The 14,190-nt window shown below is 40.4% G+C and overlaps 1 protein-coding gene across 1 annotated transcript in view; it reads right to left on the minus strand.

The window, feature by feature from the left end:
* The window catches only part of PPP2R5E (protein phosphatase 2 regulatory subunit B'epsilon), a 141,380-nt gene that overhangs the window by 63,497 nt on the left and 63,693 nt on the right, over positions 1-14,190 (minus strand). The window contains exon 3 of the mRNA XM_080935203.1: positions 3,312-3,508. Coding sequence (XP_080791329.1) covers positions 3,312-3,508 — 197 coding nt within the window. The remainder of the gene's footprint in view (positions 1-3,311; positions 3,509-14,190) is intronic.

A 14,190-nucleotide genomic window follows, 5' to 3' on the forward strand; every position in this document is an offset into this window, starting at 1 on the left:
GGACCAGACTTAATACTCATAAGGACCTTAGAGGTAGCAAAATAGGGTAGCCTAGAGGATGGGGGAGGGGGCACCAAGGTAGCCTTTGGTTCTAAGCCTTCTTAAAAAGCAGTATGCAGTTAGTCTGTACATACGTGCTGAAGTACTCAGAACACCAATGTACACACAGAACATCCATTTATTTAGGAAGAGCTCTCAGCATCATTTGAAACTGAAGACCCCAAAGATAAGTAATTCACAGTGATAAAGCAAGTGAGTATGGCCAAAAGTGGCCCTTGAACCCAGGAGGTTTCACTTTCTATTCAAACATAAATTCTATAAATAGCCCAGATTACATAAGTACCATAACAAATGAATAGCTAACAAATTTTATAAATTACATATAAAAATAAATATACACCTGAGAACTCTACGTAAAGCTGTCTTTCAAGAAAGAATGCTACATATTCAAAGCTGCCTAAAGCAAGGCTCAAGAATGTCTTAAAACAAATATAAATAGCTTAAAGACAAAGGGGAATGTAGGCCACAAAACGATGGACTCCCTTAGGAAACTAAAGCTAATTTAGGATAAGCTGATTCAAAAAATGGAAGACTTTTTTACATTATGTTAAATACAAGGTTTACTGACTCAATATAATTGAATAATAGACCATCTTCATGATAATTTTAGAGCCTGAAATCAGTTAGGCTCAGCTAAGAGGCATTCCAGAGCCTACTAAGATATGCAGGACAATTCCTCTCTAGGATACTTAGCTCTTTATTGGAAAAATTAGATGCATGCGTGGAAGAATAAAAGTAGTATATTCCATGAGTCAATTGCCAAGAAGCAGAACTAAAGGAGAAAACCCTGGGTTTGTCAGAAACAGTGGCCCTGTAAGCCAGCCCATTAGGGAAAATGAGAATAAGAATTAGGGGCCAGACCCTACATGAAGGGGCAAAATGGGAAGGGAGGGAAAGCAAATGTTGATAAAGACATGGGGCAATGGGACGATCATTTCTGGCAGGAAGCCGAACAGTACAGCCACTCTGGACATTAAGTTTGTCAGTGACTTACATAAGACCCATGAATTACAGTCCTCAGTATCTATCCAAAGTAGTTGAAAATGTATGCCCTACACAAATGTGCACAGATTTCCAGAGGTGCTTTAGTTATAACTGCCAAAATGTGGGTGAAACTAACTTCGCAGGTAAAAGGCTGTGGCACATTCACACACTGGGATATTACTGAGCACTAATAATATTGAACTGGCTGAGTATGATGGTTCACATCTGCAATCCCAACACTAGGGAGACGGATGCAGGAGTGCTGGGAGCTGAAGGTCAGCCTGGGCTACTAACAAGTTCCAGGCTATCCCTGTGCTAGTGTATTCAACCCCATCTTGAAAATCAAAACAAGAATGAAAGGGCATTAAGGAAGCCAATGTAAAAAAGGCTAATGTGTCCCAGAAAAACTGCTATGAAGTCAGGGACAAAGTCATTGGTTAAGAGAGAAGAGCAGCATGAAGCTCCTCTGTGTGATAGAGTATGATGCTTTTTATCACTGGACTTTAATCCAAATCCAAAGAACATACAGCATGAACCCTGAAGTAAACTACAGTTTCTGGGTGATTACATTGTTCCAATGTAGTTGATAAATTCTGAAAATGTGCCATTTGGGATGGTGATAGCAAAGACCACACACGACTGGAAATGGAGGCAAATAGGAAATCTTTGTATTTTCCTCTCAATTTTGTCGTGAAAAATAAAAGCCCATAATCTTTAAAAAACTTATAAAAGGATAAACTAATGGGTTTACAAGGCCATCTATAGGATAACAGTTAAACACAACACATTTATCCAATAAAATACTGAGTAGCTATAAAAAATGAAGCTCTCTACATACTGAAAACTGCTAAAAGATGGAACATACAGAAAGTGTGTACAGACACAATTAGTGTGTTTACAAAAATAATGCAAATATATCAGTAAATGCTTCCATTCTCACAGAACGTCATAGAAGAAAACTCTAAACTGGGTATCTCTGAACGCACAGGTAAGCTAACATCCAGAGACCATGCTCTGCAAAGCACAGGTTGGCAAGAGAAAATGCTAAATGTTTGGCTGGGAGATTTAGAAAGGACCTACACTCAGAAGCTGGATTGTCCAACAGTGCAACTGCTCATATCTGAGACTAGATCACCTTTCCTTGTATAGCTTTCTTGCCCTCTTTTAAAATGCTTAGCATTGTGTCTGTAGCCTCTGCCCAGAAGATGTTGGACATTCTTTCTTCCCATATAAATGTGACTACCAAAAACAGCTCTGGACACTGCCAAATGTCCTGGGAGGCCTAAGTGCTCCTTGTTGAAAACCGCTACTCAGAAGCAACAATGGAAACAATTAACTTACAAAACATTCAATAATACATTCCTGCAAAATAAAACAAATCCAATACATATATATGTACTGCCATATATATTTGTTTTCATTCCCCTTCAGATGTACATATGGATGCCACATATCAAGCCCTTACAAGCTCATCTGTCAAAGGCATTCCTTGTGCCTGTTCCTCCAATGGGCTCTAAATGATGCTCGGCCCCTTTAAACCTCTGTAGTTGCACTGTTTCCTTTATCCCCCTACCCCATGTCCTCCTGTGAACAACAGCCTCTCAATCTATAATCTTCTAGGATGCCAAGGAAGGCAACCACATCACAGAGACCTAACAGTCAGATTTCAGCTCAATTTTTAAAAAGCTAATGTAATTATTGACACAGTAAGAACATAATTGCTTGCATTATACAAATAATGTTTCTTCCTGTAATTCCTAAGGACCACACACAGTGCTATTGTTCTAACACCATAAAAGGCATTACTCCTGATTTCAAGGAAATTACAAAGAGAACAATTCATTATAAAGCCAAGAGAGGCCTTAACTAGATTTTCTATGTCATAATTTTATTAAGTATGATGCCATTTCAATATGCCACAGTGTAGAGGTGGTGAAAGTTAAGATACTCAACAGGCTTGAATCATTTCAATAAAATCTAAAACTGGTTGATTCTCTTGTGTCTTTGCAGAGATCCACGGCACCCTGGCCTTAGCATCACGCTCTGAGGTCACTCCTTCAACGCTGCAGTCGGTGGGACGGTCTGGGTTTCATCGTCATGAAATCATGCTCTTCAAATCCTAGTGCTGTGCTGACTGCTTGCATCTAGCTCTCAGGAGGCTGGCTTTTGTTTGTGAAGGAGACCTCGGTGACCTCACTGCAATCAATACACCCATGAGTGGCTATAGAAGATGCTTAAAAGTGTCAGCGGCGAAAAAGGAAACTCACCATTCTAACTACTTCAGGGTAAGTCTGCTCTGTCAGACAGCCTCTGCTTATTGTAATGTAGTCCACCAGTTCATTAAGAGTGGAGCGCTTGTATTCTTTCATTTTAAGATCAGATAGCGTGTCCATGAAGTCAAAAATGACACAGCACTGCTGAAGTTTCTTTAGGAACAGTTCAGGCTGCTCTGAGGTTGGAACGTCTAAGAAAAAAAGAGGAAATGGTGTAAGTCTGTCATCAATTTCTAGGCAACAGGAATTCTCTGAAAGTTACTTCAAAAGCAAACTCAAAAGAACAAGACAACAGTGTTCTTTTACCGTCACACACAGGTAGGAGACATGGTAAGCACGTCAGAGGCCTCACTCATGTCTGAAAGCACAACACAAGTGACTCTGTCTGCTGAAGACTGACTAAATCCTAAGAGCCAGCTGCAGGTTAAAGCAACGTTTAGCCCAAAACACCCCAGTGTGTCTGTCCTTATTTCTAAAAAAAAATCACTGAGAAAGGTCAAACGTGCCCTTACAAAGTAAAGCCACAACTTCTCAGTCAGCTTAAATTCCTTTACTAAAAGATTTCAAAGCAGAAATGTCAATCTATTTACTTCATGCTGACATCCTTGGTGTTTAAAGCATAGCTGCTTGTGGGTTTGGTTTCTTATTTGTTATGCTTTTGTTTTATTTTGGTTTGAACCTCTAAGGTTGATTTGTCAAGGAAACTTGGAAAACCAACCAAATGAAATAATGTCAACCACTACAGCAATGCTAGGAGACAGCTCAGCTGGGAAAGTGCTTTCCACACAGCGAGGACCCAGGCTCCAACCCCATCACAGAAGAGCCAGGCATGATAGTGCTCATCTGTGAGTAGCCCCGTGATGGAGAGGATTCCTAAGGCCTGCCAGCCCCCAGTCAGCCTAGTTTGTTGCTGCTCCCTGTGTCCCTTAGGGGATTCTGTCTCAAATAACAGGGTGAAAAGCTTCCGAGGACATACCCAAAGTTGACTTTCTGGCCTGCACATACACAACTACACACACACACACCTGAATAGTACAAAGTGGAGATTGAAGAGACGATTACACTTGTATCTACTTTTGGTCCACGGTCTTCTTTAGCAATTAGGAAAACCTACTAACATCTTTATTAAAATGTTCTCAGAGGACCAGCAAATTAGATGAGGAGAAAAGGGCATTTTCCACAAGCCTGGCAATCATAGTTTAGTCCTTGGAGCCCACATGGCTCTCTGCAATTTGTCTTATGACCTCCACATGTGCTATGGAATGCATATACATGCATGCACAAAAATAATAATAAATATAACTTTAAAACTGTTTAATGTTCTCAGAATAGGCATCTGTTCCCTTTTCAGACAAAGAGCAGCATGGGAGGGGGGGTGCGGTGGATACAGTTCAGCGGGTAGAGCACTTGCCTAGCACTCACTGGGTCCTTGCTCCTAATCCCCAACAGTGCATAAAACAAGTGGTGGCACTAGCTCATTATCCCTGCACTTGGGATGCACTTAGAAAGTGTAAGCAGTGGAGACCAAGATTTCAAGAGCATCCTCAAGTTTGAAGCTAGCATGAGCTACATAAGACTCTCTAAAAGGGGTGTTCGGGTGGTGGCAAGATAGTTAAGCAGTTAAAGATGCTTATTACCAAGCCTGACTATCTGACTCCAGAGTCTAAGATTCACATGGTGGAAGGAGAGAACTGACTCCAAAAAATAATCCTCCGACATCCACAGGTGCTACATGGAATGCACGTGCATGCACACACACTTTTGGTTTTGTTTTTAGTTTAAAAAAACAAAAACTGTCAGAAGTACAGAGAGTGCGTGTGGGATGCTCAGCAACAATACCTATATCAACCTCCCTCCCCAAGGTCCAGGAGATCATTCAGGAAGAGAGGAGGGCAGAAAGATTCTGAAAGCTAGGCATCAGAGAAGACCAGAGCAAAACTGTCTTCTGGACATGGCAGGACCATGTATCCATAAACTCAGAGCAGCTGTGGATATCTGCATAAAACCAAGCCAGTTAACAGTCTACATGGAGTTCGAACCCCTAACAGAGGAGTTAATGGACAGCTGATGGCTTCTAGGGGAGAAAAAGTGGGTTTTCTTTAAGGATAAGGTCCTGGTAGGTCAAGAGTGATTAAGAGGATGGCCCTACACCCAGGAATACTGGAGTAGCACAAACTGAAGTTGACAGAAACATTTTTTTAAAAAGAGCCTAAAGTTAAGGACTGTGTAAACGGGTAGGGATTGATCTGGGAGAACTTGGAGGGAAGAATGTGGTGTGAATATATGTTATGAAATTCTCAATTAATAAAAATACTTTCAATCTATATAGGATAGGTGGAAGTAGTGGCGCACACCATTAGTCCCAGCACTGGGGAAGCAGAGGCAAGTTGATCTCAGTGAGTTCATGGCCAGCCTGGTCTACATAATGAGTTCCAGGACACCTGGGGCTTTGAAGAGATCACACACACACACACACACACACACACACACACACACACACACACACACACACACAGAGGTAAATAGCTCAGACATTTGGCTGAGTGTTGTTTCTAAAAGTGAAGGAGAAATTTGGGGTTGAAATTCTCCAGGTAAACCCTGCCCCTCACTGGCAATAGAACTTGGGAGAATTAGTTGGACCCCTCATCTGCCTTGGGGTATCTGAGTAATAGGGCGAGATGCTCCCCCAGCCCCTCTTCACCTGACTCAGGTGAAAAGCTAACACCAAGGTCATGAAAGTGGGACAACTAGCCCCACCCTTCACTGACTACAGCACCTTGCCTGGACTGCTGTAGCTGGCCCTGGTGGCAAAGGCATTGGGGAACCAGCCCAGGACACGAGCAGAGCGGAGCTGACCCCTGCCCCTTGCCTGCCCTGGTGGTGCATACACAGGACAGCTGGTGAGCTGACCAACTCAACTACCTCCCAGGCCCAAATCCAGGCCGTTGATTGACCCACCCCATTTTCACCCCATCTATGACAAGCAAATAGTAGGGCCAGCCCTGCAAATCCAAAGCTGCAGGATATACATGACACGGAGCAACAACAGGGTGTCCTAGAGGAGTGTCTGTGAGAATCCAGTATGGCTAGGACAGCTGAAGCCAGAGGCTTTGACTCATCGCAATGAACATTTGCAAGTATGTGACACACAGCAGCTTCCATGATAAGATTTTTTTTCTATCCTACTTTATTTTATTAGGGCCAGGGGGGTATGAAGGGACAGAGAGATAAGTGGGATTAGAATGTCTGATATGATACTCACAAAGAATCAATAAAAAGTATTTTAAAAAATATCTCCAACTAGGAAGAAATATGATCTACAATTGGCTAGTCTACTCCCCTCCCCCATTTCTTTCTACTATTTTATCCACCCCACCCAACCCCTATACTGCAGCTTCCCTTGAAAGGCAATGAAAATTACCATCAGTGTGGGGTTTGAATGAAGATGGCCCCAGAAGAACTTCATCTATTTGAATGTTTAGTCCCAGGCGGTTGAAGTGTTTGGAAAGAGTTGGAGGATCAATGTCACTGGAGGTGGGCCTTGAGGATTCAAAAGCCAAAACTATTCTCAGTTCTCTCTTTCTCTCTGCCTCCTACTTATAAAAAAGCTTATTAAAAAAAAAAAAAAAAAAAAGCTGATTGCCGATTGCTCCAGTGCCTGCCTACTGCCACCCTCTGAGACTGTAAGCCCCTATAAACACTTTCCTCTGTAAGCTGCCTTAGTTGTGGTGTTGTCACAGCATGTCATAAGTGACTGACACATTCAGGGTAGGCTCAACTGCCATCTCCAAGTGAAGGACTCATTAACATTGAGAATACATATACAGGTAAGCAGGTGGCATTCTCTTCCATTTAAAAACAGAACTGATTATTGAGATTTCAGATTGAGTTATGCTGCTAGGAACAGCATTTGGGTCTCTATACACACACACACACACACACACACACACACACACACACACACACCACCTCTGCTACTCAAGGACTCCACATAAGTCACCAGCTCAATGGACACTGTGGACCTCAATGGGAGTTTTGGTGCTGGAAAGGGAACAGGAAAAAGGCATGCTCATGTTAACATTAAATGTTAAAATCTCCTGGATGTTTTAATTCATTCAAATTTTGCTACCACAGATTTAACAAAGTCCCAAACTAGACTCCATCTACATGGAGAAAGCTCACAAGTAAATATAAAGTGTAGAGCAACAGTGAATGACAGCTTTTTAAAGAGCAAACTGTTATTCAAGCAAAAACAAAGTTGGGTGGTCACTAAATAGATTTACATATTTAACAATTCAAAACAGTCAGGCAGTTGGCATTTAGAAGCTTTTTAATGGTAAGCAGTTGGAATCCATTCTTTATTCCTGGGAGCTGATCCATCACAGACAAATCTGAAGCAGGCTATCCACGTACTGGAGGAGACATAATAGCTAATACTTAATGGACATGCTGGGTACACTCTTTGTGCTCTAGTCTAAGCACTTAGACACACTAATTCTCATTTAATCTCCACAACAATGTACATAAATACGTGCTATTTTCAACTTAATAAATGAGTAAATCAAGACAAAAATATTCAGTATCTTGCCCAGAATCATACAGCTAAAAACAGTGGAGACACAATTCAAAAGTCTGGCTCCAGAGCCTGGATTCTTCTACACCAGGCAGCATTCATCACAGAAAAAGCCAGAATAAGATACAGCAGCAGGAGAAAGCAGAGAATCACAAATGCACTCCCATCAGCCCCCATTCATGAACTAGCACACTGAGCCCCTCCTTTAGCTGCCTCCAGAGCTTCCCAGGCAGAGAGCAAAGCTTTGCTTTCCATTCTTTATCCTTATTACAGATTAAATTCTTCTAAGAAGGCCTCTCTGCATTAAAGAACGTTAGCAGTCAGAAGAAACCACAAGATGCGGGGGTGTCCTTTAAACAATTTGTATAGTAACAGCCTACAAAAAAAATTTCCCATAACAACTGAAGGCTGAGCTATAAAATCAGTTGAAGATCAAGGACTAAGTCTAACTACAGGAAGACTAAGGAGGGTAACATGAACCCAAGCATTCACAGCAGCCTGGGAAACATGGACTGAGTCTGTCTCTCTGTCTCTCTTTTTCTCTCCCACTCCCATCCCTCTCCCATCCCATCTTCCTGGGTGGGGGTGGGGGTGGGGTGGGGGTGGGGTGGAGTGGGGGTGGGGGCAGGAATGGTCCAAGTGAGGAGCTCTTCCTGTATAAACTGGCACTGGGACTGCACTCTTGAGCTGCCTCAGTCTCCACGCCCTCATCTCCCTAGCCCTGGTGGGTTGTCAGAAGATAGGACTGAGTAAGGACCAGAGGAGTACTGTGTAGTCTAGAAGGTTTCAACAAAGTCGGAGAAGTCTAAGTCTATGGGGACCACTCCCAAAAGCAAATGTACTCTTTCAGGAAACATTTATTTGAAAGAGAGAAGGGGGACTGAAGAGATGGCTAAGTGGTTAGAAGCACTGGCTTCCAGCACCCACATGGCAACTCACAACTATCAGTAATCCTAATTCTGGGGAATCTGAAACCCTAACACAGACATACATGCAGGCAAAACACCAATGCACATGAAATAAAATAAATAATTAAAAAAAGAAGGAAAAGAAGGAAGGGAGGGAGGGAGGGAGGGAGAATAGGTAACCTGCTCTCCTGCACATGAAAAGAGGAAAATCTCATAAATTACAACAAGACAGCAAATAGTCAGTACATTCTGACCACAATGTGTAACAGTTGCTACTACTTCCCGAAACCAAATTACCTGAATATCCTAACACTTCTGAAGGAGCTTAAAACTGAGTGGAAATGTTAGACATTTAGAAATAAATATAAATCATTAAAATATAAGGTCAAATAACTCCCAAGCAGGCAATCAATAGATCCATCCAATGGTATTGCTTGGCCTACGAAATTCATCTATCCTGCCCACAGAAGCACCCCGTGGAATCATAACCAGAAGTAACAAAAAATTAATACATAGTTGTGTAATAGCATGAAGGTCATTATTAGCACAATGACTCTCCCAACCAATGCCAAGGCTTAAAGGAGAGAATAAACTGATACAGTTACAACAGTGTGGTGGGATCCCACCAAAGCAGGTTACATCAATCTGGAAGGCTTATTAGAGTTAAACACATCCTATTGAAGAGGAAAATGCAGTGAGCAGCTAAGTTTGTATACCTTTGTTCATCCTGGATATTCCTACTCTCAGTCCCCCAAAACTTTATAAGAATCAAATCATCCTAAATAAAGTTCATCTGCCTCCTGATAGCTGGTCCCAGTGTGGTTATTCACTGTACATTCTCATAGAATCTCTGAATCCTCCACTTGATGTCTCTGCTCCCACACTGCCTTTGTGGATTGAATCAGCTGATGATCCACAAGAGTGGAGAAACCCACAAAAAATGTCAACTGTCCTAAGGTGTGAACACACTGATAATTTAGAAACCTACAGGATGACATGTAATGAAAAAGTGACCACAATATTCAAAAGAAAGCAAGATGAGATTATGGAATAAGGTTTCTCTTTATATACAGAGTACTCCATAGGATATCCATGGTTACAGCAGCCATAACCACTCTCCTTATCCTAGCCTACAGAAAGGCAAAGACATGAAGAGTTCAAGGTCAACCCCAGTAGCACATCATGTCCCAGGCTAGCCTTAGATGCATGATACCCTGTCTTGACTCAACTGGTAGATGGAAGGGCAAAGAGATAATAAAATACATTAATAAGATCCAGCACAGAATAGACATGATACTTAAATCTGTAGTCTCTGACCCTTCACCCTACCTCTTAAACTTTGTCTTAGAATGAACTAACCCTGATCGTGTATACTATCAGTTTCTCTGGCAACCTTTGATGATCTTCAAAAAATCAGTAAGAATTTTCCTTGTCTAAGGCATGAGTCTACACTTAGAGGAACCTTGAAATAATGTCTCAATTCTAAGAAGATGCTTCATACAAATTAAGTATATTTAACTCTGAAAATCTAATACAAAAATGCACTACAAAGATGATAAAATGCCTAGATATTTGATCCTGGGATCTATCCAAATCATTTTCAGCAATGATACTCTGAACACAGACCCAATCAGCACTTTCTTTGTGTAGCAAGTATTTCAGAAAACCTAGAAAGAATTATATATGTTTCCACTAGAAATTACTTTTGACCTAATAAATCACAAACAGCCAATAATATTTCATCAGAACAAGAAGACAGCCAAGCTATGGTGACACATGCCTTTAATCTCAGCCCTCAGGAGTTTAAGGCCAGCCTTGGTCTACAGAGTGAGTTTCAGAACATTCAAAGCTACACAGGGAAATTTGTCTCAAAAACAAACAAAACAAAACAAAAACAAACAAAACAAGCACACAAGGCAAAATCTAAGAAGACAACTACCAGTTTGTAAGAAGAATCAAATAATAAAATTAGACTTCAGCCTTAGGAACTACAGCAAAATGTAGCATGATCCAGGGTATGTCAAGATACAAAGTAAGGAAGATGAATCCAAATCCAGAATGTTGAGTACTGAATTCTTCACCTCTACTACACTTGTATATTCAAACTGTTTTAATGGGATGGTGACAGGCAGCACAGCACTTCCACTGCTAGGCATTGTTATTCTATAAAAAGCATTTCAAATGATTTCATTGTGTAGCCAAGGCTGAAAACCACAGGTTTTAAAGCAAGAACTTTAAAAATCCTTGCTTCAATCCCTCCACTTCTGAAATTCCTTCTTTCTGTTATGTTACAGCCAGCAGGGAAAACTCTGAGTCTTGTAAGCTAAGGAAGGACCCTGAGAAACATCTATGAGAAGAAAACATTTCTTCTTGGCTTTGGTCATAAAAGCTGAATGTAGAGATAAATGCTTTCAGAACTCTTGTCAACCTAGTGGGAAGCCTACAAATACTCTGTTGATTATTAGTGCCCACTTTTCTATACAGCTTCAAAACATAGCTCGTAGAACAGCTGGTAAAATACAACACTATCAAAACCCTGAGCTCCAAGAAACTGAAATACCTAGACACAATGGAGGGACCAAACAGTAATAAAAAACACTCACTGCTGCAAACATGTACTAAGATTCTAACACTCATTCCCCTCTTAACTCTCAGAATGTCCAGATCCACTATTTCAGTTGAAGAAATTCATGTCCAGAACAGTCAAGTCACTTGTCCAACATCCCATGCTAATTAAAACCTTAGTTCCTCACTGTCTGCCTCCCAAAACAGTCTTATCGAAGGGCCCACAAAGAAAAGGTGGCAATGATGATGACTCTGACGACAGTGACTGTGATAAATGACAGTAACTAAAGAGACTTGTCCACTGTCATGACTAGTGAGTTCTCTAAGTAATCTAAAAAATACCAGTATGTTTTAAAACAAAATAATACAGGTGGCTAAACTTAGTTTTTAAATAATAACATTATCCCTCCCCGTTTAGATAATCACCATGTGTTTATTATTATTCTTTCGTGAACCTCTTTAGTTTCCTTTCCCAAAGCTAACAAACACATGTGGGCTAATTTATAAACAAAACCCAAAGGTCACTACTCTAAGCATACACTGGAGTGGCTTGAACAGCAAAAATTCTGATTTGAGGCTTTTGTGGTGTTCTGACACTATATTTGCAACAGAATAAACAGGAAATAAATAGATACAGATATAAGTCTGTGGACACACACACACACACACACACACACACACTTCTGACAAGTATTTCTGTTTCCAACAGTTTATGAGCTTTACTTTCTAACATCAAGGTAATTACTGAAGCTTGAAACGAAATACTGTTAAGTTCTTCAACCCCTAATTATAGGTATAAATTATTTTCCTGTTACCAGCTCACCACAGGACAGAAGCCACCAAAACCTCTGACTTGCAAGGTTAGTGTTTCTATTACTAATTCATTTCCTGAGAACTTATTTCCAAAGATAGACACCAGCAGCATAGAAGCTTAAGGGCATTTTGCATTTGCTGTGCAATCATGAAAACTGGAGTTGGGATCCCCAAAACCCATAAAAAAGCTGGCCAGGCACAACAGCCATTGGTAATCCCAGTACCCAGAAGACAGAGATAGGGGATCCCTAGGGCAAGATGGCTAGCCAGATTTGAGTATGCATACTGAATTTTATTTCCCTGTGTAAATTAATTTTAAATGAAAATCATATGTCTCTTTAAAAGACACATGAATAGAAGAAACATAAAAAACAAATTTAATTAAAAAAACCACTATTTGTAGTATAGTCCTGAAGTACAAATTTTAAAACTATGTAAAATTTTAGTGATACAAAATTTATAAATGTAAAAAGTAGAGACTGGCTTACATGAAGAGTGTGTGAGTGTCTGTGTGTCTGTGTCTCTCTGTCTGTCTTTGAACCATCTCTTCCTATTAACATCCAATAAGATAGTGCCTCATTTTCTGAAACTGCATTAAAAAAAAATTAAAACACGAGATGCTTTTTAAGATCAACCAGTGGGAGTGCTGGAAAAATATCTCAGTAATTATGATAATTTCCTGCTCTTCCAAGGGACACAAGTTTGAGTCCCAGCATCCACATGGTAGCTCATAATTATCTGTAACTACAGTTCTGTGGGACCTGATGCCTTTTTCTAGATTCTTCAGACACCAAGCATACACGGGGTGCAAAACAACACTCACCAAACATGAAAAGAATTTTTAAAATTGAAAAGACTGAACTGTGAGCTAAGGAAATAGCTGACTCAGCAAGAGTGCTTGCTATGCAAGAGTGAAGATGCAAGTTCCATCTCCAGCGACCACAGAAAAGGCTGGGCCTGACTGCACAAGACATGTACACAGGTCATGAGCTTTGTGCTCATTCATTCATTTGCTCACCAGATAGTCACTGGACAGCCACTGAGGCATATCGCAAAGACCCAAAAGTATAAACAACAAAAACTTCAAAAGTTTACTTTAACAAATGTCACAACTATAAAGTAGAGGGAAAAATGATCAGAGTTAAAGGTTTGCAGGAAACACTTATTCAGTTACATGGCCCAACCCACACAAAATACTTTCCCAATGAAGTAACGCATTATTTTCAACCACTGATTGAGGATCTTTTCTCAGGAGATTATTTCTACAAGGGATAAAAAAGGCCTAAGCATTCCCATTTGTTTTGAGGATTAACATCATTTCAAATCATTTCAGAACGAGATAAACCTGTGTCTGTTTTAACAATGTGAGGCTAGAAACAATGGGAAGGGAGAGCATGGACAGACAGACAGACAAATGGATGGATGGGCAGATAGATGGGTGGCTGGATTACAAGCAGATACCACATGACCATCAATTGAGCTGTTAATTTATATCCTAATAATCCAGACTACCCATAGACACCATAAACTTTAAAAACCGACTTAGAATACCAAGAGGAAAAAAAGCATCAACCTAATGTTACAACGCCAGCTTAGAGATACTCGTCAGCTGGGAGGTTTAAACATTAGACCTTAAGCTCTTAAAAGTGACACAGGACTACGGAGAGTAGAATGACCTCTAATCTCAAAAGTACCAAAGCTTACATTTATAATTAAAGTTCTAATCTGAGCAATGAAACCCAGTAGTGGCATGTAATACGGAACCTAATGATGGAGCTACCCTGTGCTCCACAGGATAACTATTATTTTACATATATTAAATACAAAGGTAAAGGCCTATATTAGTTGACTAAATCCAAAATTACAATTTGAAGTATCAGACTAACAAAAGTAGTATCCACTTGAAATACCATTTTAAAAAAGCATAAAACAGTTTTATTTGAGTATGAAATAGAGAAATTAAATATATGTATTTCAATATGTATGCAAACTATGTGACTGTACCACTCCAAAA

This window comes from Micromys minutus, assembly GCF_963924665.1.
Source record: "Micromys minutus genome assembly, chromosome: 1".
In the NCBI taxonomy this organism is placed as follows: Eukaryota; Metazoa; Chordata; class Mammalia; order Rodentia; family Muridae; genus Micromys; species Micromys minutus.